Source organism: Dipodomys merriami, unplaced genomic scaffold (genome assembly GCF_024711535.1).
Source record: "Dipodomys merriami isolate MVZ:Mamm:240054 unplaced genomic scaffold, mDipMer1.0.p SCAF_7, whole genome shotgun sequence".
Lineage (NCBI taxonomy): Eukaryota > Metazoa > Chordata > Mammalia > Rodentia > Heteromyidae > Dipodomys > Dipodomys merriami.
Window position 1 is genome coordinate 14,570,063 of NW_027206290.1, and position 26,583 is coordinate 14,596,645.

Below are 26,583 nucleotides of genomic sequence, written 5' to 3' on the forward strand. Positions count from 1 at the left end.
CCTGTGCTCAACACTAAGCATCTAAGAACTGTCCATGAATGCCTATGCAGTATGGGATGAAATTATTTTTCAATTTGGAACTTAAAAACAGGATCCATTTAAAAAAAAAAAAAAAACACCTAACTAAATATACATTTCTTTGGGCTCTGAAATATGTAAGAAATATAATGGGAAACTAACTGCCAACCTTTGGTCATTTACTGTAATAATGAATGGAAAAGAAAGAATATAAACTCAAAAATGTTTAAGCTGGGGTAATTTGAATAACCATGAACACAGTATATCAGGAAGAATGGATATAAGGGAAAAATGAATTATTTCATAGCAGTTAAATCACAAAGAGTAAAGAAATTGATATTAATTGAGAATTAAAAGCTGTGCTGAGCCAGGCACCAGTGGTTCATGCCTGTAATCTGAGCTACTCAGGAGGCTGAGATCTGAGGATCATGGTTCAAAGCCAGCCACAGCAGCAAAGTCTATGAGACTCTTATCTCCAACTAACCACCAAAAAGCCAGAAGCAGAGCTGTGGTTTAGGTGGTAGAATGGTAGCCTTGAGAATAAAAGCTCAAGTACAGTGTCCAGGCCCTGAATTCAAGCTCCAAGACAGGCACCAAAAAAAATAAAATAAAAAGCTCTCCTGAGCACCTAACCTAGGAAAGTTTATATATTTTGTATTTAGTCCTTATATAAGGTCTATAAGGTAATTATTAAGTTCACATGACAAGAGAAAATCCCATCTACAATGTTAAGAAATTCACCCAAGGTCATATTGCTGGTATGTGACATAACTGGGATTGAGACCCAGATCTGATTCAATTCAAGTATGTACACACACACACACACACACACACACACACACACACACACACACACACACACACACACACACACACACACACACACACACACACACACACACACACACACACACACACACACACACACACACACACTTATCAGCAAAGGCAGAAAATTCAGACACCTCATCATTGAAAACTATTTCTATAGAATCACTTACCTGGCCAAAGCTGGAGCAAGTAATGAAGAACTTCAATATGTTTTTTAAAATCCAAAGCATTTGCAAGTTCTTCAGAATCAGTGAAGACTCTGTTGTTATGGGTAGAAGTCTCTTGCCTTTGACTTAATAATACTGGTCCGAAGCACACTGCCAAATTCTGGCAGGTCATCTTGTTCACTTCATGGTAAGAAGCCACCAATTTTAAATGATCCAACAACATCTTTAGAGTTGCCTACATTAAATGAAATCTTACTTAATACATTCATACTAAGGCAAATACAATAGCCCAATTTGCAGCAAAAATGTATGTGAACATATGTGTATACAGCACACATAATAATAAAAATAAGCGGCATGATATCACTTTTTAAAAGATTTTCTTTTACCTATTGTTGGCATTTTCATCTCTTTACTCAGTCCCCCTCCCCTACCTCAACCTATCAGGTGCTTCTATGCTCCTTTGCTATTCCTCTCCCCCACCCAAAGGAAAATCTCATTGGAGAGGGCATAGGACATGTAGGGACCGCCATTAACTACTTAATGTTATTGAACTCAAAAGTTTCTTCCTACTCATCCTTGCACTTTGTTCCCCACATCATGATAAATGCTAGCAAAGTTAGCTTCTTTAAGACAAGCCTAACCAACTCTTTCTCTAATTTTACCTTCTTTTTTTGGCTTTGAGGCTGAAACTTCAACTCCATACTTTTGCTCACTGGCTGGTGCAATGCCATGTGAACCCTGCCTCCAACCCCTTCCCCTCAATTTTAAGAATAGAGCTAAGGCTGATTATACAGGCCAGCCATGCTTTTCTCTCTTGTAGGCATATCTAAGAATGTTGGTGCCAAGATTAAATTTGGGAGAGGAGTCAAGGAGGAAGAGGCAAGGAGGAACAATTTAAGAATTGGAACTTAAATCTTAATGCTCAATAAGCCATACACACTATGACATAGTTGAAACATATTAAGCATATTTTAAATTAAACACATCTTAAAATTTTCAATATATTAAAAGAAACCACACCAAAGGGTTCATTATAGTTGCCTTTAGATATTGGTAATTATACCTAGGTTAAAGTTGCATACTAAAACCAGAAAGGTGATTTCTAGATTTATGCTATTTAAGAAGTGATCCAGACTGATGAGTTGTCTGACTCTGATCAAGCTGCATTGTACACATAAATGGACATACTCAGTTAAAATCCTATTTGAAGATAATAATTTTTAAGTGATACAGACAGAAGTTAAACTCATTAGTGCCACAAATGACAAAGACCTAAGAATAGTTTGTAGCTAAGCATATACTTCATTTATTGGCTTTCAGAAATGTATAGCAATTGTGCTTACCTTCTCCACATCTGGAAGACAATTCAACAGGTCAACAGTGTACTTAGAATCACTTGGGTCATTCTCACAACCACTTGCTGACATTTTCAAAGGACTTTTTATCATTGTATCTAACACAGCCTTATAGAGCTGTTTTGATATCAGGGGAGAAGGAAGTTCTCTTAAAAAATCCTTAAGAACACCTTTAGAAAACAAATCAAAAACAAGTTGATCACACTTCAATGTGAAATAAACTAAAGTAAATGTTTTGTTTTTTTTTTTTTTTTGTCGGCAGTGGAGGTTGAACTCTGGGCCTGGGCGCTGTCCCTCAGCTCTTCAGCTCAAGGCGAGCACTCTACCACTTGAGCAACTGCGCCACTTCCGGTTTTCTGGTGGTTTTATTGGAGATAGGAGTCTCACGGTCTCTCCTGCCCAGGCTGGCTTTGAACCACGATCCTCAGATCTCAGCCTCCTGAGTAGCTAGGATTACAGGCGTGAGCCACCAGTGCCCGGCTAAAGTAAATGTTTTTAATGTAAGTATTACAGTCAATTTTCAGTAATCTGAAAACAATAAAGCAACAACCTAAAAAGCATCATCACAGGGAGGCAAAGACAGGGGATCACAGTTTGAAACCATTTTGGCAAAAGTAAAAATTCTCTGATGACTCAAGCCTATAATTCAAGCTATTCAGGAGGCTGGACAACTGAGTGTCCACGTTTGAAACCACTCTGGACAGACAAGTCCAACAGATTCTTTATCTCTACTTAACCAGCAAAAAGCCAGAATTGAAGGTGTGGCTCAAATAGAATACTAGCTGGGAGTGAAAAAGCTGAGTAAGAGGCCCATAGCTCAAGAAACAACAAAACAAAAAAGCAGGCTGGACATGGTGTTTATATGTGTGTGTGTGTGTGTGTGTGTGTGTGTGTGTGTGTGTGTGTACATGTATATACATGTGCGTATACATATATGTACACACACATTTATATATATATATATATATATATAAATGTGTGTGTGTGTGTGTGTGTGTGTGTGTGTGTATGTATTTCCTTTCTCTGGTCTCTTCAAATCCATCACATAGAGTTGCCAGATTAATATTCCTAAAAACAATCTTTAATAACTTTACTTCCTTAATCAAAAATCTTTAATGGAGTCCTTCTGCCTAGTAAATAGTCTAAATTCTCTAGTCAGTCAATGCCCTTTTCATAACCTAAGACACAAATTGAATTCTCATAGCATTTTAGTAATTCCTCTCTCTGCTAGCTACTATAGCTAATTTAGTATAAGTCTTACTTCTCTCATCATCTGTTGGCTGTTTAAGGGTGGGAACCATATCTAATCATTTTCCTACAGAAAATAATGAAGGAGTTTTTTGAAGGAAGGAAAGTTAGACAAGAATCAAGTCACATTAAATCTTGGTTACAAAATAGTGTTTCAATTCTCCTTTCTGTAGATGTAACCTTTCCAAAACAAATATATAAAATAAAATCTAAAAAAAAATAAATAAATAAAATAAAATAAAATCTATTACCTGTTATTACATTTACATCTGGGTACTGGTTTTCACACAGACCAACAGTCTTGCTATCCTTTTCAAAAGCTTCTCGAAGTTCTTTTTTTACTGCAGCCGAACCACATAATCGATATAGGCCTACTACCTACAAATAAAATTATGGGAACATTATGATAAATTTGACAAATACAAAACACAAGAATACAATATAAATTACCTGAACTTGGCAAATGTTCTGATGGCATTTAATAATAACACCTCAAACATAGTTTTTGAAGTCTTACTATAGACTAACTTGATTAGTTCAATGAAACATCCTAATATTTCAGTTCAGTTCAAACAATACAATATAATTTCTATAGTCTCATAAGAAAAATATAGAATCCCTTCTCCTTAGTTTTATATGCTTAACTCATATCTCCATACCCCAAGATTGTACCCTTCACATCTTTTCTCTTAAACTGAACCTAACATTTCTCAGAGGTAGTATGTCACAGTAACTAAACAAGCATGAGTCATAAACTCTCAGTTTATGAGAGTAAATTTGGTAAACTTGGTAAATTTGAGCAAGTTTTTTAATCTCTTTTAAAAAAAACTCAATTACTACCAGGCACTGGTGGCTCACACCTGTAATCCTAGCTACTCCAGAGACTGAGAGCTGAAGATGGTGGTTCAAAGCCAGTCAGGGCAGGAAAGTCCATGAGACTTTCATTAACCACCAGAAAATTGGAAGTGGAGCTGTGGCTCAAAGTGGTAGAGCACTAGGTTTGAGCAAAAATAGCTCAGGGACAACTCCTAGGCCCTGAGTTCAAGCCCCATGACTAACAGCAACAACAACAACAACAACAAAAATCCTCAATTACTTTATCCACTAAATAAGCAGAGTGGAAACAAGGGTCCTGCATATGATTTGCATAAAGCCCTTTAGAGGAAAAAATATTTTGAGGAAGAAATAAAAGCAAACAGTTATAAAGTTATATGAGTTTAAACTAAAACACTATATCAAAGGTAAAATAAAGACTATTTGAAAATTAAATAAGTTCATATGCACTGCTACTACAACAAAATTAAGTATCCAACTACCTACAATGATTAAGTATTACTAGTACATACAGGTTCTAAATTATTATGTCTTAATAAGTTCACTTTAGTTCAAAGCCAGCATACACAGGAAAGTCTGTGAGACTCTCATTTTCAACTACCCAAAATGCCAGAAGTGGAGCACTGGCTCAAGTGGTAGAGTACTAGCTTTGAGCATAAAAGCCATGGGACAGTGCCACAGTCTAAGCCCCAGGACCAGCACACACAAAAAAAGGAGAAACTTAATAAAGAAAACTAACTGGCCAAATAAGTTGGACTGGAAGTAAAGGCCTCACTCAACATAAGCAACATAAACTAGACACCAAATCATATATCTGAGCTGGTGGTTTAGATATGTTATCTTGTAGCTTTAAGAAGCTACTATACATATTTATAGAGTAAGCAGTCAAGACCCACAGAGATTTGTCCAACATCACACAGATAATAAAAGAGGAGAAATCAGTGCCCAGGCTCCATATCTTAATGTAAAATTCCATTAACCTATGCTCTTTCTATTGTTTCTGCATTAAATTCAAAGTGAGATGCTGTAAATTAGCAACTATTTCATTTTGTGATAGTTACTCTTTCTTTTGTCTTTTTAATCAATGTTGCAAATATAATAGCAATAAAACAGAAATGCCTCAGAATACAGTATTTTCCTCAGTGATATGTTGTGTCTCACTATCATAATCTACATGTTAAGCATAATGAAAAAGATAAGGTCTAAAGATTAGTCAACAAGCACATCTTATTACAAATAACACCAGGATTTTTGTTTGTTATAATGGGTTGCCTTTACCTTCTAATCTAAAAGGGAATGAGATGCGTTGTTATTGTATTTGTTATTTGACCTCTCCTCATTCAACATGCTATCCCAGAGTAGAGACAGATAAGGTCATGATAGAGAGACAGAAAAAGACTAGGAAATTACAGTAGAGCATTCATTATGCAAGTGAGGCAGAGCTATGGGAGTCACTACTAGAACTTCCTAGAACTTCAAACCATGCAGAAACATTTCTTAATTAGCTTTTGCCTATTCGATCAGTTTTTCTAAAGAATGACATTGTAAAGCAAGCTTGATATCTAGTTATAAAACCCATGCATGGTAAAACTATCAAGCATGTGATCAAATCTGGACAACATAAGTTAATGTATGAATCATACCCTAAATAGGAATGCATTAAAAACAGTAGGAATGGAAAAACATCTAAGTTATTTTTACCTTACCTTGAATTCTTTCTCCCAAGACTTACAATCAATCAATTAATCAATGAATAAAGGAGGTAGTAGAGAAACACAGTGAAATAATACCTGACAGCCTCTCTTTTCAATTTCCATAATACATTTCTGTATCAGGAGTGGCACCATCAAGCCTACATTTTCTTTTTCTACAACTTTTTGAATGTCAACACCAAATATCACTGGTTCTTCATTCTTATCTAGTCCATGGAGAGAATTCTCCCACTGTTCCATAAGAGTCACTTTTACATAAATAAGACCTCTAGGTTCGAGTTTGACAGCCAACTGGTGTGTCTTCGTCACTCTGAATAAGGTGGGGAGAACAACAGTTCCATGACAACATACTCGATTTTTTCTTGGAGTGGGCTCCCAACTGAACACTACGAGTTTCAGATGTTGTGCATTTTCAATTTCTATATTGAAAGTATGATCCATATCTAAAAATGTTGTCCGACATGTAAGCAATGCTGTTCTTGCTTTGTTTACTGAATCTACCTGAATTGCACAGAAAACATCTTTTGAATCTATCCGGGGTGGCTTTAAATCCTCTGCACCATAGAAATGCACACTCATGAGCCCTGATATGTACTGTGAACATTTGGGTTGATCAGAAAAGCTATAGTGTCTAAAAGCATCGATATCTATTTCATTTTTGCTACAACTGTTGGGAATTATTTCTTTTGCTTTTCCAAATTTGTTTTCAGATCCATGTTTGGTAGATTTAGTTACAAGTTCAGGTGAGTCTCCATCACTGAGGTAACCACCTTTGCAGGAATACTTTGAACTCACTGAGGCTTTCTTCCGGTAGCTGTGCTGAGAAGATACTGTGGTATCAAGATGGTATCGACTTATAACATTCCTCTTAGCAGCTGTGGTTGTATTCCCAGAAGGTAGAATAACAGTGTGATGAATTTCTCGACAGTTACATTTAGAAGGGGTATTATCTGGACTATTTATATAATTGAAGGTTCCTTTAACACCCAGCTTTCGGCTAAATTCTGGCAACCTTTTCATTTTCATGGAGAGTTTTCTCACAGTTCGTGGAGATTTTATTTTATCTGGCAAAGACCAATTAATTGAACTGCCTTTTTTCACAGGACTAGGGCTTGGAGAGGAAGGTTCCACAACCCCAAGTTCAGTTCTATTTGTAGTAGCTAACATCCCCGGACCTATAAAACAAAAAAGAAAAAGAAAGATATTATAAAATGATATATACATATTGATTTCTTCTTTTACTTCTATTTTATAAACTATCCATTTCTTAAATAGGCAGAAATTGTTCCCTTGTTTCATTTAAGTGGGGGGATTTAGCTAGAAGTTAAAGCCAATCTCTTTCTATGTTCAAGAGTATCAAAAATCTCCAGCAGACTTATAATAAAAAGAAAGATCTCTATGTGCTATTCTAAGAAACAGAGTAATGAAGGTTCCACTTTTAACATTTCTCAAAGCAATATACTCCAGTGAATATGTTATATTATAACCTTCAAACAGTGGTTTACTCTCCAAAAAACTAGGAAAGCCTTTCATCTTAATATTTATTTTAATTAAAAACACGAATTATAAGACTGTTTCTTCCATGCTTATCATCCTCTTATTGTATAGAACTGCTGGTTTTAAAACAAACTTGTTTATAGTTTGGGCAGCCAAGAGCCCCTCATTGCCCTAAAATTCTATTGTAATATCTCCAAAAGCAGGCTGAATTCTAGTCAATCAAGAATAAGTGAATATTGGGGCTGGGAAGGTGGCTCAGTGGTAGAGTGCTTGCCTTGCATGCATGAGGCCTGGGTTCAATTCCTCAACACCACATAAGCAGAAAAAGCCAGAAGTGGTGCTGTGGCTCAAGTGGTAGGGTGCTAACATTGAGCTGAAGAGCTGAGGGACAGTGCCCAGGCCCAGAGTTCAGGCCCCAGAACCAGCATAAATAAATAAATAAATAAATAAACAAACAAACAAATAAATAAATAAGTGAATATGGACTATTGTAAGTCAAACTGATAATGTTCAAAGGTGTTAACGTATTTTCTTTCCTGTATAATTTGTATAGAATAGTTATACAGAACTTCAAATGTTAATTAAGCTAATTTTTGACAAAGGAGCCAAGCACATGTACTGGACAAATAGTACAGAAAAACTGGGAATCTACCTACAAGAGACTGAAATCTGACCCTCAACAAAAATCAACAAAAGCTGAATCAAAGAGCCCAAAGTAAGACCTGAAATGTAAAATTTACAATAGGAAAATGTAGGAAAAACCCTGGAAGTTACCACAAAGGTAAACTTTTTTTATTAGGACCCCAGCTACCCAGAAGACTGGAAGCAAGAAGTGACAAGTAGCCGGGCGCCGGTGGCTCACGGTTGTAATCCTAGCTACTCAGGAGGCTGAGATATGAGGATCGCAGTTCAAAGCCAGCCCAGGTAGGAGAGACCGTGAGACTCCTATCTCCAATAAACCACCAGAAAACCGGAAGTGGCGCTGTAGCTCAAGTGGTAGAGCACTCGCCTTGAGCTGAAGAGCTGAGGGACAGCGCCCATGCCCAGAGTTCAAGCCCCATGACCAACAAAAAAAAAAAAAAAGAAGTGACAAGTAGAATTCTATCAAAGTAAAGAGTTTCTACACACCAAAACAATCACCAGAATAAAGAAACAACTCGTAGAATGAGAGAAAATCTTAGCTAACTATTCAACAGATGAAGGATTAATATTTAGAAAGAGCTCAAAATATTAAACAGCAAGAGAACAAATAATCCAATCAATAAAAGGGTGAGTGAACTGAACAGTTCTCACAAGAATATAAATAGCTTAAAGAAAGGAGAAAATACAGAAACCAGTCTATGTAAAACTACATCTCATAATTTAAATGAAAAAACGTTTGTATTCATTCTGAAACCAGTAGATTAAATGACTTTTCTTTAAAGTATTACTACACTATTCTCCCTCTACCCATTTCTGTGTGTCCTAATGACAAAGAAGTATTTATTTTATAGAGGGAGTATGTATACTAGGCTTTTCTTGGAAACAACTAATGAGTAATGGAATGTTGGATAAAGTGGACAAAGCATCGCCTTGTCTTGCAAATCACAGTACAATTCTACTAGCTTACTAGTCAAAAGCATTTTATACCACGGACTGCTTTAGTCTACAAATGATCTATTTTGCCACAGCCTAGAAAAAGCTACCCAATATATTAAACTGTTCTTAGTTTCATTAAATCATTAACAAGTTTGACATGATGACTATTTTTATACATTAAATCATTAACAAGTTTGACATGATGACTATTTTTATACACTATAAGTACATAATCCCCACTGAAGTCTTCAACTGTTAAAATTAAATATTGTATGTTTAAAATGCTAATGCAGACAATAAAAATTTTTGTTTCTATCAGATGCAATAACTGAAATATTACCAAATTCCACAATCACTTAAAAGTAACTATAATACACTAATCAAATTATGTAACTGTAAGAAGCCAAGTACAAAACAAAAATCTTTATAAATATGAATTTATGTATGCACTAGGTTAAAGTCAAATAAAACTAGTATATCCCTGTAACATGTGGAACAGTAAATACCACATTTGCAGGACTCTGACATTTATCACACAAATGAACCAAACAATTGTTAGTTGCTCTATAAATTGGTAGACCTTTTAGAAAATATAGTATAGGAATTACCAATTACTTTCTACCAAAAAAACAACTGAAACAAAGAAATGAAAAGCAATAAATAACACAAAAGGGCATATAAATTAACTGTGTATTTCCTTTGGGCAACTCAGGATTACACTTAGGATTATACTTATTAAGAGAATGAGAAAGGAGACAAGGAGGGCCTGGTGGTACACTGCAGTAATCCTGGGAGGTTAAACCTAGGCAGGTTAAAGCAGGAGTATCCTGAGTTTGAGGCCAGCTTGAGCTACAGAACAGATCCTGTCTCCAAATGAGAGAGGGAGGGTCAGAGAGATAGCAGTCATTCTATACTTAAAAAAAAAAATGTTTGTCAGTCTTATTAGATTCACTACTAAGCGACCACAAATAAAAAACATTAAGTTTAATTAAAGTAACTTAAATCCAAGTGTTACTTGGAAATGCTTGTTTTACTAACTTAGCTCATCTTTATATTCCTACTTTCTCTGTTCCACTCCATATTCATCCCTATTTGTGATGGCTTCTTCTCCTGATTACCATCTATAAACGGAGTCTGGGGGGTTGTTTTGTTTTTTGTCAATTGTGGGACTTGAACTCAGGGCCTGCTGGCTGACCCTGAGCTTTTTCCGCTCAAGGCTAGCTCTCTACCACTTCGAGCTACAATGCCACTGCTGGTTTTCTGGTGGTTAATTAGAGATAACAGTCTCACAGATTTTCCTGCTCAGGCTGGCTTTGAACCATCATCCTCAGATCTCAGCGTCTTGAGTAACTAGGATTACAAGGCATGAGCCACAGGTGCCCAGCCAAACCACCATTTTATACAGTATGCTTCTCCCTATCCAGATTATAAGAGAAATATATGTCTACAATTAAACTGCACAAAGTAACGTATTTTGATTACTTTTGGTCCCAAGAAAATAAAAACACAGTTATCAGCATTTCTTTCAAAATTGGCATCATATAGTACAAACTTTCAGGTGATGGTACTGAATCTAAGGCCTTAAACATACCAGACAAGTGTCCTACCAGTGAGCCCCAGCACTTGTTTGGTTTTTGTTTTTTTTTTTCCTTAATTCAGGTTAGGTAACACAAGCTGCCCTCAAACTTGAAATCCTACTGCCTCAGTTTCCTCAGTTCTGGGACTATAGGCATACATGCCTGTACATCACTAAGCCTGATACTATTTCTCTTCATCTAATATTTACTCTATTTGCCAATATCTCTAATAAATAGATTTAAATTCACATCATTTATTTGCAAAGTACAGAAATATCAACAACAAATTACAAAACTTCAGGAGAAAATTCAAGGGGACTATAAAACCTGCTCCCAATTATGAAAAACTGTAGCTTAACTCAAGAGAAAATTCTCAAAAACAATGCAAAAGATAGTCATACACTACCAGCTCCTGCAAGTAACTGATTAAGGGGAATACCTAGGCTGCCTTGCAGAGATTCCCTGACTTCAGAGACAGTCTTCAGCAGAGATGCTGATACTAGAGTGTAGAAATGGACTTCCTCCCTCCTACATTTAAGCAGTAAGTAATAAAACCCAAGAGACAGAGGGTGAAGACATTGACAGCATCTGCTGCACCTCACATCTTTGAATATTCCACATCATTCAAAGTTCTATAAATTAAAATGCTATAAAACAGAACTGATTTCTATTCTACATGTGATTTGTACTATCAGGCGCGCCTTTTTCTGTTTCCTGGGTCTAACAGAAGCATATCAGAAAACTGAAAACAAGGAAAAATAAAAGCATACAAATTGTTCTTTTGGGGTTTTTTTTCTGTTGTTGTTTTCACCTTAACAGAAAAAAAAAAAAAAACAAAAACTGTTGCTGGCCAATGTCTGTAATCCTAGCTACTCAGAAGATGGACATATAAGGATAATGGTACAAAGCCAGCCAGAGCAGGAAAGTCCATAAGACTTTTTACCTCCAATTAACTACCAAAAAGCCAGGAATGGAGCTGTGGCTCAAGTTACAGCAGAACACCAGCCTTGAGCAAAAAAGCTAAGGGATAGTGCCTAGACCCTGAGTCTAAAAACTAAAAATTAAAAATAACAACAAGGGCTGGGAAGGTGGCTCAGTGATAGAGTGCTTGCCTCAGATGCATGAGGCCCTGGTTTTGATTCCTCAGCACCACATAAACAGAAAAAGCCACAAGTGGTGCTGTGGCTCAAGTGGTAGAGCATTAGCCTTGAGCTGAAGAGCTGAGGGTCAGCACCCAGGCTCAGAGCGTATCTGCAATCCAAATACTCAGAGGGCTGAGGTAGGAGGAAGAAAAGTTTCAGGTTAGCTTGTTAGGCTACATAGCAAAACCCTGTTTCAACAAAGAAAAATAAAAGAGGAGGAGGAAAAAAAAAATCTTCACTATCAGCAGTTTCACATGGTTCAACCTAAATGATCAAACTTCAGATATTTCCTTTATGGTTTTGTAACTAATGTAGTATTTACCATTAGCAAAGTTTTAGGTTTTTTTTTTTTTTTTTACTTCTACTACACATTTCTTTTTCTCCCTTTACTTTGCTCAAAAGGAAACTTAAGCCAAGCACTGGTGGCTCATGCCTGTAATCCTAGCTACTCAGGAGGCTGAGATCTGAGGATCTCGGTTCAAAGCCAGCCTGGACAGGAAACTCCGTGAGACTCTTATCTCCAGTAAACCACTAGAAAACCAGAAGTGGTGCTGTGGCTCAAGCAGTAGAGCGCTCACCTTGAGCTGAAGAGCGCACGGACAGCACCCAAGCCCAGAGTTCAAGCCTCACGACCGACAGAAAAAAAAAAAAAAAAAGGAAACTTAAGTGCTTGCCTAACATATACAAAGCTCTGGGTTCGATCTACAGGAGCACAAAAGGGGAAGGGAGGAAAGAGAGGAGGGAAGAAGAAAGAAGGGGAAAAGGGAGGGAGAAGAAAGATATAAATTTGAGTTTTATTTTTATGAAAACAAATTATTTATAAAGGAAACATACACTTGAGAAATATACAAAATACAATAGACATCTAAATTTAGCTTCAGAAATTATCAGACTTGAAAAAAGACCAAAAAAAAACAAAAATCAGGCCTAGAATTCTTTTACCTGAAAAAGCAGATTTCAACATGAGACTGTTCTCCATTATACTTTCTTGGGTTTTATATCCTAGCCTTTGCTTGTACTGCTGCATAAATTCTGTAGAATGGGTGGAATTTCTGGAACTCATTCCATTTGGCTGCAAGCTCTGAATATCACCTGTGTGTTCCGCAGCGCATACCAAGTCTTCAGTATGCTGTTCTGCTTTCACTGATTCACTGTCAGACAATATACTCAAACTGAGAGCAGGAAGCTTCAGGACAGGAGGATTTGCCTCATGGAAACTCAAGGCACTGGCATCATCATCCTCAGGAATGGGGTTGTACCAGATTTCTCCTTCATCATCTGCATCATTTTCCTCATTAGAGTCAAAAGAACAGTTTCTTGATAATGAAGAGTTTGTAGTATCACAAACCAGGTATGAATAGTACTCCTCAGATGACTTGAAGGAAGGCTGCGATAGCTGAGGTTTAGGAAGTGACACAGGAGGGATGGAAAAAGGACTTCTATCTTGGAATTTCTTATTTTCTTCTAGATTAAGAGTCCTCAGAGTACTCTGATACAGCCAATTGCGTTTCTTTGAAACAGTGATGCTGTTAAGTGGCCTAGGATCCCTGAACTCAATATTATCCTTCAGGTCTTCAAGTTCTCTTCTCTTCATTGATGACCCATAGACATTTTCAAATAAATCTGCTTCAAAGAAGAAAAGAAAAGATATAATGTCTGATATAACAGGAAAACCATGTCACTTCACACCAGTTATTAAAATGCCTAAAAAAAAGAAAAATGAAAGTAATATTCATCACATTTGGAGACCAAAAGAACATGGAATATAATGCCTGATATAACAGAAAAATCCTGTCACTTTACACCAGTTATTATGTCTAAAAATAAAAATAATATTCATCATATTTGGAGACCAAACTCAAACCAGAAAAAATTCTGGAGTTTCCATGTGATTATGATTCTCATTAGTAAGCAATCAGACTGCTAATTTGTCACAGAATTCTAAAAAGAATATATAAACACTGTTTTAAAAAAGAAAAAACAGTTGGGCATCCATGGCTCACGCCTGTAATTCTAGCTACTCAGGAGGCTGAGATCTAAGGATCACAGTTCAAAGCCAACCCATGCAAGGAAAGTCTGTAAGACTATCTCCAATAAACCACTCAGAAAACTGGAAGTGGCGCTGTGTCTCAAATGGTAGAGTGGTGCTCCCCTTGAGCTGAAGAGCTGAGAGATAGCGCTCAGGCTCAGAGTTCAAGTCCCACAACCAACAAAAAAAGAAAGAAAAAAACTGTAAGCAAAACAGGCCTTACAAAAAGCCGAAAGAATGCTTTGTATATAGTCTGCCCTTAATTTTGTTTTCAATTCATTATTAAAAGGGACCATGCCATATGCTGGTGACTCACATCTGTAACCCTAATTACTCAGGTGGTTGAGATCTGAGAACTGTGGTTCAAAGCTAGTCCAAGTGAGAAAATCAAATCTGCAAGACTCTTATCTCCTATTAAGCACCCAAAAGCCAGAAGTGGAGTTGAGGCTCAAGTGGCAAGAGAGCTAGACTTGAGCAAAAAAACCTGAAGCCCAGACACAGCTCCCCTCTCGCAAAAAAAGGACCAGAAGTTATTAGAAAACATAAATATTCCACTCTTTTCAAATATATTTTTAACAATGTAACAAAAATACCACTTCCTAATGATTAATAAAATGTCATGATAACATTGGTTTTCTAATCATACAGTATAGTAACTTATACAGAATTTGAGCTCTAAATATCTAAGACACACACAAATGTAAAAAATCTCCTAAGCAGATCCCACATTATAACAACATTCTATTTCACAGTTAAGTATGAAACAACTATCATAAATTCAAAGTCCAATGGAAGACACATAAATGTATCTGCTAATGTGATAAAATTCTTAAGAATGTACATATAACATTACTTCATCTAAATAGGAAAGTTTTATGCTTCCAAAGAGGTGAATTAAGCAGGCTTCAATGGCAGTGAATAAGCTACATGTGTATCTATTATAATAATAACTCACTATCATACATAATTAAACTACATTTATAGAAATCATGTCATGTCTATAAATTAAGATACCACTTTGAGTTGGGGGGGTTGATTCATCTTAATGTTACAGCAAATAAAAAATGATGTAATATGGAATGATAGAACATATTAAGCTATGTGAAGTTTAATGTCAAACAAACCATTTGGTTCACATATAATTAAGCTTTTCCATAACCTCCCTTGTACTAAAAAACAAAACAAAACACTTTGACACATGTAAATTTGGGGTTTTTTTAAAAACTGGGCAGCAGTGGCTCATACCTGTAATCCTAGCTACTCAGGGGGCTGCAATCTGAGGATCATGGTTCAAAGTCAGGTAGGAAATCCTATGATATTGTTATCTCCAATTAACCACCAGAAAACTGGAAGTAGTGTTGTGGCTCAAAGTGTTTAGAGTGCTAGCCCTGAAAGACAGAGCTCAGGGACAGTGCACAGGCCCTGAGTTCAAGCCCCACAACCGACAAAAAATAAAATAAAAATAAAACATGTATCCTACCAAGCAAATTAGTAAAAACAAAACAATCAGCTGAAGCATATGGCTCATGCCTTGCAACTGTAACTACTCTGGAAACTGAGATCTAGAGGATACCAATTCAAAGCCAGCAGACACATTCATTAAGACTCTATTCCCAAAATAACAGCAAAAAGCCAGCCTGAAGGCATGGCTCAGAGCAAGCATGAGGCCCTGACTTTTAACCACAGTATTGAGAAAAGCATATATCTTAAACATAGAGTTCGTGTTTAATTAGTTCGAGAATGAAACACTCATGAACTCCCAGTATGTCAGCTATTTATTTTCTTAACAAACTTCAATCAGGAGAGACAAAGCAGTAAGGAAGCCCTAACTTCATTTCAGCTCTTTAACTCTTTATGATTATTATCATGAGGCACAGAGTATGGGGAATGTGGTCAAGGCTTTAGTATTCAAAATTAAGCTTATCTGATCATAAAATACACACTTAGCACTATCCCAGAGGATGCTACCATTAAGAGCAGGGAATAGGCAACCCCCTCTGAATTTAGAGTAAGATCATCCCATTTTATCCTATAAGGAAACTGCTGATACACTGGAAACTGTGAAGTTGTACACAGAATAGTAAAATAATTTACCTAAGACACCTTATTGGTACTGGGAGAGGCAGGACTCAAACTCTTCCAACTCCAAACTTCCCTCCAGGATTTACCATGCAAGCATGTAACAAATACTTTATAAATATCTTGCATTTATTTCATTTAATTTAACTAAAGAAAACCTAAAGATTCAAGAGTATCTCTTCTACATTTAAAGTTAACAACTGAAAATCACCAACCACATGCTCAGCAATCACTAGGACTTCTGGACTCTGTGACAACATGCTTTTGCTAAGCAAACTGAAACTCCTGTTTCACATTTGATTCCAACTCTCATATTATTTAACAGCATTTCAGACACACATAGAATTAAGACAATTATAAGTGTGAAGCAAAAGTATAAAATTATGTAATTCATGATGGCTATCTGAGCCATGTTGTATCTTATTCTTACATCTCTCAGAACACCCAAAATTTATTGATGTTTTTGCAGATTGTGAGAGCTTGAACTCATGGCCTGGGTGCTGGCCCTGAGTCTTTTACTCAAAGCTAGCACTCTACCACTTTGAGCCACAGTGCCACTTCCAATTTTCTGGTGGTTAACTGGACATGGGTCTTTCTTGCCCGGCTGGCTTCAAAACATGATGCCCAGATTGTAATAACCTGCAAGCAAGAAAAACCGGAGGCACAGTTAAAGGTGACAAAGGAGTTTTATTAGTTGGTCTGCAATCCTGTCCTGGGTTACCTCAGAACTAGGAACAGCTGCCATCTCCAAGGGGGGAAGTTTGGGTTTTTTTTCCTTTTTCCTCCTTCCCACAGGCTTATCTGCTCTCTGCAGGCCTCTCTACTCTATACAGGCCCCTGGGCTGTCTGAGGGCCTCTCTGCTCTCCACAAGCCTCTCCACAGGCTTCTGTACCTCTCCACGGGCCTCTCCCATCTCAGCAGGCCTCTTGGCTCTTTTCAGGCCTTTCCACAGCCCTCTCAGCTCTGCACAGGCCTCTCCACCAGTCAGGGCCTCCTCAGGCCTCCGTTAGTAGTAATCAGAATATATGGTTTGAAGCTTTTGCAGTTTTATTAAACCACTTCCTTGAAATGTAAAATAGTAGAAACATGTTTCAAGAGTCATTTTTATATATAGTGTAGTATGTCAGAAATACTGATAGGACCCCAAAAAAGATGATTACCTAGGTACATAATATTTGGGTTCTGTGGCTCAAAGTGGCAGAGAGCACTAGCCTTGAGCAAAGAGTAGTGGTACTACTCTGTCATCCTAGCTAGCGCAAAAAACACAAAAACCAAAGGTCTTCCTTCAGGCCAGCCCAGGCTCTCTTCAAGCCTGAGGAGAACCAGAGAACTGCTCTGCTCCAGGATGCTCTTCCTGTGTGTCTCTTGCGGCATGTCCCCTTCTCTGTCTCCTCCCCTGAACTCCCTCTTCTCTACATCTGGTGGTCCACACCCCTCCCAAAATGCCCTCTGACACCCCGCCCCCCAGTGGCCTGGCATGAGTGGTGATGACATCAGTGTGGCACCTTCACGCCCCTCAGGTTTCACAAGCTCTCAGCCTCCTGAGTTGCTAGGATTAAGTCATGACCACTAACATCCAGCTCTTAAAACATGAGCTTTTTGTGTGTGTGTGGGCGGCTGGTCAGTCATGGTGCTTGAACTCTGGAGCCTAGGCACTATTCCTGAGCTCTTTGCTCAAGGCTAGTGCTCTACCACTTTGAACCACAGAACCCAAATTTTATGTACCTAGGTAACCATTTTATTTGGGGTCCTATCAGTATTTTGACATACTGCACAATATATGAATGACTCTTGAAACATGTTTCTACTATTTTACATTTCAAGGAAGTGGTTTAATAAAACTGTAAAAGCTTCAAACCATATATTCTGATTACTACTGCCGTATTTCAAGATATATGATGTTGAAGTTTAAGCTTATAAATTGCTATGCTATCATTTCTGATAGTATAAAGGTCAAATTATTACTGAAATATAATTAAACAAAACATTATTCAATGCAGTAAACTTTACTGGAAATAATTACTTATAAATTGTTGCATTTTTATCTCAGCTAACCTGATAGATACAAATGTAAATTCTATAAAGTCACATAAATGGACAACTATCTTCAAATCTTTTCTTTTTATGCTGAAATTAATACTCATCTTACTTATATCATTTTACATAAACTTAGGAGTAACCTTTCCTCTGTGTGTTTATTTCTTTTTGAAGACACAAGTAATACAAAAATAAGGCAAACATAGTGGCTCATATCTGTAATCCTAGCTACTCAGGAGGTTGTGATCAGGAAAATCTGTTGAAAGCCAAAAAAGTCACAAGGTTCCATGTTTATAAAGAAAAAGTTGAGCAAAGTGGTACTACTCTGTCATCCTAGCTAAGGCAAGAAACACAAAAACCAAGATTGTGGTCTGGACTGGCATAGGCAAAAAAGTGAAACCCTCCCCTCCCCCCCCCCCCCCCGCCCCGCAAAAAAAAAAAAAAAAAAATCAAGCAAGCCAGGTACTGGCTCACACCTGTAATCCTAGCTACTCAGGCAGCTGAGATCCGAGGACTTAGGTTCCAAGCCAGCCCAGGCAAGAAAGCCTATGAGACTCTTATCTCCAATTAAGTACCAAAAAGCTGAAAATAGAGATGTGGCTCAAGTGGTAGAGTACTAGGATTTAATACAAAAACTCATGGACAGTATACTAGGCCCTGAGTTCAAGCCCCAGGACCAGCACCAAAAAAAAAAAGAATGAATACATGAACACCTGCCTTGTAAGTTCCCTAAGTTCAAACACCAGTACCATAATGCCAAAAAATAAATATGCAAAGCTGCAAGGCAAGAAAGTCCTTATTCTCCTGTAGTTATACATGTTACAATTTTTGGATTCTAATCAGTCATATATTTTGAAAATCTATAAAAATGGCAGAACTGGGGGGAGGATGGGATGGGAAGGGGAAACAAAGAGGAGGCTACAATGCTTGATAAGAAATGTACTCATTGCTCAGCGCTGGTGGCTCACGCCTGTAATCCTAGCTACTCAGGAGGCTGAGATCTGAGGATCGAGGTTCAAAGCCAGCCCGGGCAGGAGAGACCGTGAGACTCCTATCTCCAATAAACCACCAGAAAACCGGAAGTGGCGCTGTAGCTCAAGTGGTAGAGCGCTCGCGTTGAGCTGAAGAGCTGAGGAACAGCGCCCAGGCCAGAGTTCAAGCCCCACGACCGACAAAAAAAAATAAAAATAAAAATAAAAAAGAAATGTACTCATTATCTTGCCCATGTAATTGTAACCCCTCTGTACAGTATTTTCACAAAAAAAAAAAAAAAAGCAGAAGCGGCCATTTCTGCAAGAATTTTCACTGAACAAAATATTCTACATAGTCAATTTTGTTTTTTCCACCACTATTTTATCATAGGTCTAGATGACTTATCTACTACTGAACACTTAACTACTGCCTTCAGCTAAAAAACATTAGCAAATTTATTGAACGTATACATCATCCACACTTTTCATGATTTAAACACTGCTATTGCAGCCAGCTGCCGGTGGCTCACGCCTGTAATCCTAGCAGGAGGCTGAGATCTGAGGATCGAGGTTCAAAGCCAGCCCGGGCAGTCCGGGAGACTCTTATCTCTAATAAACCACAAGAAAACCAGAAGTGGCGCTGTGGCTCAAGTAGAGCGCTCGCCTTGAGCTGAAGAGCACAGGGACAGTGCCTAAGCCCAGAGGTTCAAGCCCCATGACTGACCAAAAAAAAAAAACAAGAACAAAAAAAACCTGCTATTGCAGAAATAAGCTGTTGCTTTTCCTATCTCTCTTTTGAAGTCTCAATATTCTAATGAATATTAGATATTTTGTTTTAATTTTTAGTTTCATATTGCATATAATTAAATTATATAACAATTATACATGTATTACATATATATACACACACATATATATTTATCTCCCAGATAAATCTAAAAGGATGTGGTACAATAGAATGAAAAGAAGCACTTTTTTTCTCTTTTCTTTTTCTTCCATTGTGACTATCAATAAAAACTCTTAAGCAAGCTCTGTGCTTGCTTTTGAGACAGGAATGTAGAAAGAAAACTTTGAGTCTGTTTTCAATTCCACAAAAGTGACTGGAAGGAGAAGCGAAAGAAGCACAAAAGATGAGCAGAATACATAAGTACCCTAAAGCAGGGTTCTCCAGCTCAACCCCCAAGGCTCCACAAAGCAGCACTCCTCAACTTCCAGGTCTTCTCATTCCCATACCGAATTCTAATAGCCTGGGTAAGGCAGTATTCAGCTAAACACAAGGCTGGGAAGCAAACTGATTATCTTTTTTTTTTATCCCTACAATAACCTGAGGCTTGAGGCCACATAAGGTTGAGTAACTTGTCCAGAATGGGTCACAGGTAAGTGGTAGTCTGACCAGAAACCCAGAATCTCTATTCTATTCACCACCAGAAACTACATGGCCTCCTCTCTTGCAGATTCTAAAATTTCACTAATATTTGTTGGTACAAGTTAAAACAAATATGATGGGAACTGCTCAAACTCATCAAATAATCCATACATTGAAGACTGAAGGAGAGGCTGGGAAGGTGGCTCAGTGGTAGAGTGCTTGCCTTGCATGCATGAGGCCCTGCATTTGATTCCTGAGCACCACATAAGCAGAAAAAGGCGGAAGTGGCACTGTGGCTCAAGTGGTAGTAGAGTGCCAGCCTTGAGCTGACAAGCTGAGGGGCAGCGCCCAGGCCCAGAGTTCAGGCCCCACAGCGGACGCCCAAGCCCCCCCCAAAAAAAAAACACAAATAGACATCTTTTGGGAATCACTGATCTAGAACAGCACTTCCAAATCAACAGACAACTTTTTGCTGAACTTAAAATTTTCAAAGTTTTTCCAGCTACCAACCACTCCAATTTTCCATAGCACTTTTCAAAAATAAAAGTAGCTATTTGCTTCTAGAATAGCAAACTCAAACTCTCTGAGAGTTTGCCTATTGCTTTTACTCTTGAAGGGGGCCAATCCAGAAAAGATAATGCACCTCTTAAAGAAATCCGAGCTTCAAATACTTAAGAAAAGTAGAGGGCCAATCTGCATGACTATCCTCTTCATTTAAGAAGGTTAAAGATGGGGGCTAGGAAAGTGGCTCAGTGGTAAAGCGCTTGCCTTGCATGCTTGAGGCCCCAGGTTCGATTCCTCAGCACCCATAAAAAAAAAAAAAAAAGAAAGTTAAAGATCATACCATCTAATTAGTACTACCTTAAAAGAATTGTCTAAATTTTTAGATAAAATTGTCTACATTTTAGATAAAAACATTACACAACCTAATTTTTTCTTACATAGATCACATACAAGAAAATATTAGGGCCAGGCGCTAGTGGCTCACGCCTGTAATCCTAGCTAGTCAGGAGGCTGAGATCTGAGGATCACGGTTCAAAGCCAGACCCGGCAGGAGAGACCGTGAGACTCCTATCTCCAATAAACCACCAGAAAAGAGGAAGTGGTGCTGTAGCTCAAGTGGTAGAGCGCTCGCCTTGAGCTGAAGAGCTGAGGGACAACGCCCAGGCCCAGAGTTCAAGCCCCATGACCGACCAAAAAAAAAAAAAAAAAAAGAAAATATTAGGTCAAAGAAGGTTATGTTTTAAAGCAATAAAAAACTCTTAAATGGCTCAACCTGATGTATTAAATATATTTTTTATAATTATATGCTAATTAAAACATTTATAAAGATTTATAATGAAGTATAGTTGGCAAATAAATTATGATTCCTTCATAATCTTAAGGCTTGCAGAAACTTGATAATATTTACTATGGTAATGACTTTAGATTTCTTAAATAACTATCTCAATTAAGAACAAATTGGCCAATCTGTGAACATGAAGTACTTAAATACATCAAATCACTGCCATCAAGAGTTTTAATTGTTCTTAATGGGAGCCAGAAATCAAAATAGAAAATCATTTTGGATTTCTTTTGTCATATGGTCTCAAATTCTTTTTTAATTCCTACTATAGTAGGTATCTCTATCTCATCATTCTATAGGTATTTTATACAATAAGTTCCAAATAAAATTTTTACTTTGAGAGAATAATGTAATTCACAAAGTGTGATATAAATCTTTTTTAGAATATTAAACTTTTCACAGCCAAGAATGAACTGTTTCATTCTTTCCAATAATTTTTTTTCAATAGTAGGATAAACTCAGAGCCTTGAGTATGCTATTATACACTCTATCACTGTACTACACGAGCAACCCAGAGCAAAAATCAAAAGAAGACTAATGATGTGGCTCAAATAGTAAAGTGTATTCCAGCAAATGTAAGATCCTGAATTCAAACCCAGTACTGCCTCTCCTCACAAAAAGTAATAATTAGAACTAAACATTTAAATCTAAAATAAGCACAGCAAGAGGGACAACGCCCAGGCCCAGAGTTCAGGCCCCACGACCGGACCCAAAAAAAATAAATAAATAAGCACAGCAATTAATTTTATTAAATGTTCAACCCTAACCCAGGATTTGCCCTTTCTTTGTCTTTTAGCTTTAAGGAAGTTTTTTACCTCTCAAAACTTGGTTGAGCTGGGCACCAGTGGCTCATACCTGTAATCATAGCTACTCAGGAGGCCAAGATCTGAAGATTTGAAGATTGCCTGGGTAGGAAAGTTCATGAGACCTTATCTCCAATTAACTACCAAAAAAGCCAGAAATATAGCTGTGGCTCAAGTAGTAGAGTGCTAGATTTCAGCATAAAGCTCAGGGATAGGACCTTGAACCCGAGTTCAAGCCCCAGGATCAGCGCGCCTGCGTGCGCGCGTGCACGCACGCATGCACACGCGCGCGCGCGCACACACACACACACACACACACACACACACACACAAAATCTTGTTGAAACTCTATCTCAGTCTAACCATTTAAATAAAAGTACTTGGATCAAACCTCTAAAGAACTCTGGAGTCTCTCTGACTTACATGAGTAGGGATTTGGGAATCATGATACCTAAGGTTAAATCTATACAGTAGTATGAATCCACACAAACTATTTAAGACCTATGTCCTTTTGTTGTTAAATTACAGTTGTCACATAGGGGAGGATAATTACCCCTTAAGAAACACATAAAATATTCAGAATGGTCTTTTCAGATCAACTATATTTTAACATATTTTAACATATTCTCCAAGTTTATACACAAAATATATAAACACTCCACAAATTCTTTTTGGAAAGATGAATTCATGATATAAAAGGAAGTAATATGGGGAAATGTTGTTTAGATCAAAGATATGATAGCTTTTGCCTAAATGTCTTATAAAATAAACTACCACATAGTAACTGTAATGCCTATTTTAATTTCTTTTAAAGATGTTAGAAGTTTCATAGTTGATGTCTTAATGGAAAATTAATCATTTCACCCTTAGAGAAATATTATTACATGTTAAATCCTTGAACATTTACACTATTACTGAGGTCATTAAAAGCCATTAGATGGTAAATGGGAAAGTTGTATACAGAAGTTTATTATGGCTGAAATTCAGCTATCTTCAAAGAGTTAAATTTACCTAGCTCAAAATAAAATATTGTAACAATAAATACAATAAAGGATTACAAACACTTTATTCCTGAAAACACCTATTTTTAAGAACATCTTAAGATACAATCCTCTTCATATAGACATTTTACTTTCTTCTTCTCAAGAGAAACAGAATGAACGTGAGGACAAAATTTGGCAAGTATATATTAGAGATTTACAGATCCAAAAAAAACTTTTCCTATGCTTTGAAACTTTTCAAAAACCTTTGCATATGCTTTATATGAATCATTGATTTATCTTCATCATTTGATCAGAAGTTTTGTGAACTTTGTTTCTTCAAACTGTTGTGTATCTATTAGCTAAGTGAAGTTAGTATTAACCAGGTCCAGTGAGATTTGTAATTCTGGCCAGAGATGCCAGCAAATACTTTTTACATTTTATCATTTAATATTTTTTAAACTACTAACATGGAAGTCTTTATAGTCACCAAAAGATTTTATATTTAAGAATGTAGTTCAAAGGGCACATTGTTTCGGCTCAGTTTCTTTGACAAAGAAACACAATCAAGAGATTTCTAAAATCGAGAACCTAAACCTCCAATGATTAAGGATCATTGGAAATAAACTTTTTTAAAAATCTAATTTAATTTAGTTCTACTAAAATAATTTCAAGTATACAAATGACTTTAGGGAGCTGTACTTTTTAAGAAAGCACACGAGGGACGTTTCTCTTGATTATAATACCACTAACCTTTGATTTTCCACAAGAAAAAAAAATTACATCTTTGATTTGTTTTTGTTGTGTGCCTGTGTGAGCATCTGTGTGTGTGAGCGCCCGGGAGAGAGAAGAAAAAAAAAGGTATAATGAGTAAATGACAGTTTATAAAGCCTATAAAAATCTATCTTGGATCAAATTCAAATTCACAAACTCCACAAAAAGTCTCCGGATTTGCCTAAAGCTACAAAAACTCATCAAGGCAGCACCGCCCATCTCAAACCTCACCAAAACATCGCCGTGAACTTAACCTTTACCCACGTCTGTGCGAGGGTGGCTGGCACGTCCGTGTTAAGTGAAAAATAAACATAAAAACAGAGGGAAAAAAAACAATTCTTCAAGCCATGATCCTAACAAAGGAAAAGGAAAACGACTGAATGCGTGTGTACGGTACCAAGAAATCGTTTTCAACTGCCAGGGACCTGACCCTTTGGTCCCGTCGCGTTATCCGCAGAAACGGCTGGTAAAGCCCGGGGATGGCGGGAGAGCACGTTGGCCCCCCCAAACCCACCTACCTGTCAGTGTGATCCTCTGGTCCGGAGGCACCGACAGGACGTGGCTTTCGCGCATGTTCCAAGCGCCCACGTTTGGCGGGGTTGCCTGCGCTCCCGGGACTCCGGGGGCTGCCCCACGGGCGCGACCCTTCGTTCCGAGGGACAGCAGTCGCCCTTTGTACATCCACTTCTGCAGCTTCTTCACGGTCACCGCCGGGGGTTTGAGGCAGCGGGGGTCCTCCGGGCCATCTCTGCCGCCGAGCCGTGGCGAGGACGACCCCGCCGGATTCCCGAAGCGGCTCCCCGAGGAGCGGACGGGGTCCTTGGGGTCGCCAGGCAGGCGGCCGGTGGCCGCGGCGGCGCGGCCGCAGCCGTCCATCCCGCCTCCACGTGGCGGGGGCTCGTCCGGGTCCCCGCGCGCGCTGCTGATCCAGCTGTCGCTCGGCCACCGCTGGAGCGGAGGCCGCTGGACGCCCCCCTGAAGACTCTCGAGGCTTCGGCTGCAGGGTAGCTGCCTCCGAGAAGTCCGCTGACCGCCTCTCCCGGACTCCCGAGGAGGGGTCCAGGGCGGGGACACCTGCTGCGAAGGGCGGTCGCTGCCGCCTCGCTCCCAGCCTCCCGGGCAGGCTCGGCGGGCGGCCGCGCGGCGGGGTGACGGGGCCTGGCCGCGCGCCGGGGCCCCCGCGGGGCAGCTGCGCAGCGCCGAGCCCCCGCCACCCCGCCGCGCGCCCGCGTCCGGGGGCAGGTCCTGCATGGCCTGGATCAGCAGATAATAGGCCTCCCGCAACTGGGTCTGCAGCCTGCCGGTCTCGCGGCGGCCGCCCTCCGCCCCAGGGGAGGAGCTCGCGTCCGGGGAGGGCGGGGGCCGCCGCTCCGCCCCCTCCGCCTCGGCCGCCCGCCGGGAGCCGCCGCCGCCGGGCAGGTTCTCGTAGTAGTCCGCGTCGTCGCGGTCGTTGTCCTCCTCCTCCCCGCTGCCCTCGGAGCCCGGCGGGGCGGCCTCCGTCCCGCCGCCGCGCGGCGCAGGCCCAGGCGCCCCCGGCCCGGCGGCGCGCCCTCCGCGGCCCGGCGCCCCAGGTGACGGCGTCGCCCGCGGCCGGCTCGGCGTCGCTCCGCCCGCGACCTCACGCGGCGGCGACTGCGGGGCGCCCCGAGGGTCTCCCTCGGCCCCGCAGGAGGCTGCCGCCGCCGTGGTTGCAGCGGCTGCCGGGAGCCCGAGCTCCCCAGCGCCGCGGAGACCCCGCTTCTCCCGGAGTTTGGACAGCGTCCTCCTCAGAGGGTCCGCCATCGCCCTCGCCCTCAGCACCTAAGCTGGGCCCCGACGCAGGGAGAGATCGGGGCCCCGCCGCGGAAAGAGCGGCGCTGGCGGCGGCGGCGGCGACGGCGGCGGCGGCGGCGGCGGCTCCCCATGACCGGTGCTGGCCCTCGCCGGCTCCTCACATACTTGGCATAACTCTACCGCGGAAAGGCGTGGGGGGGGGGGCGGGGAGGGCGGTGGCGTGCAGTGCGCATGCCCCGCAGACCCGGGCCGCCCGCCTAGTGTGTGCCGGAGGTGGGCGTCCGGCGCAGGTAGAGGCGGGGGACGCGCCCAAGGGGCGGGGCGGGGAGGCCGGGCGCACGGAGCTCAGGGGTGCACGGGAAATGGACGGAACGGGAAGGTGAGTCTGGGCTTAGCGGCTGCCGGGCTGTGATTGAACCCTAGGGGAAAGGGAAAGGGTCCTCCGGGCCGCCACCCTCGCACC

General features: G+C 39.8%; 1 protein-coding gene across 3 annotated transcripts in view; it reads right to left on the minus strand.

Moving 5' to 3' along the window:
* The window catches only part of Syde2 (synapse defective Rho GTPase homolog 2), a 44,056-nt gene extending 18,443 nt beyond the window's left edge, over positions 1-25,613 (minus strand). For 2 of the 3 annotated variants that reach the window (XR_011368761.1, XR_011368762.1), the window contains exons 1-6: positions 24,866-25,598; positions 12,905-13,585; positions 6,247-7,343; positions 3,874-4,000; positions 2,363-2,544; positions 1,020-1,251 (exon numbers count right to left, since the gene is read on the minus strand). Coding sequence is in view for 1 of the 3 variants with exons in the window: in XM_070007485.1 (XP_069863586.1) it covers positions 1,020-1,251; positions 2,363-2,544; positions 3,874-4,000; positions 6,247-7,343; positions 12,905-13,585; positions 24,866-25,598 (3,052 nt within the window). In the remaining 2 variants the exon portion in view is untranslated. Of the gene's footprint in view, positions 1-1,019; positions 1,252-2,362; positions 2,545-3,873; positions 4,001-6,246; positions 7,344-12,904; positions 13,586-24,865 lie in introns of all 3 variants that reach the window. The other variant, XM_070007485.1, reaches the window with a different exon arrangement.
* Between the last annotated feature and the right edge of the window lie 970 nt (positions 25,614-26,583).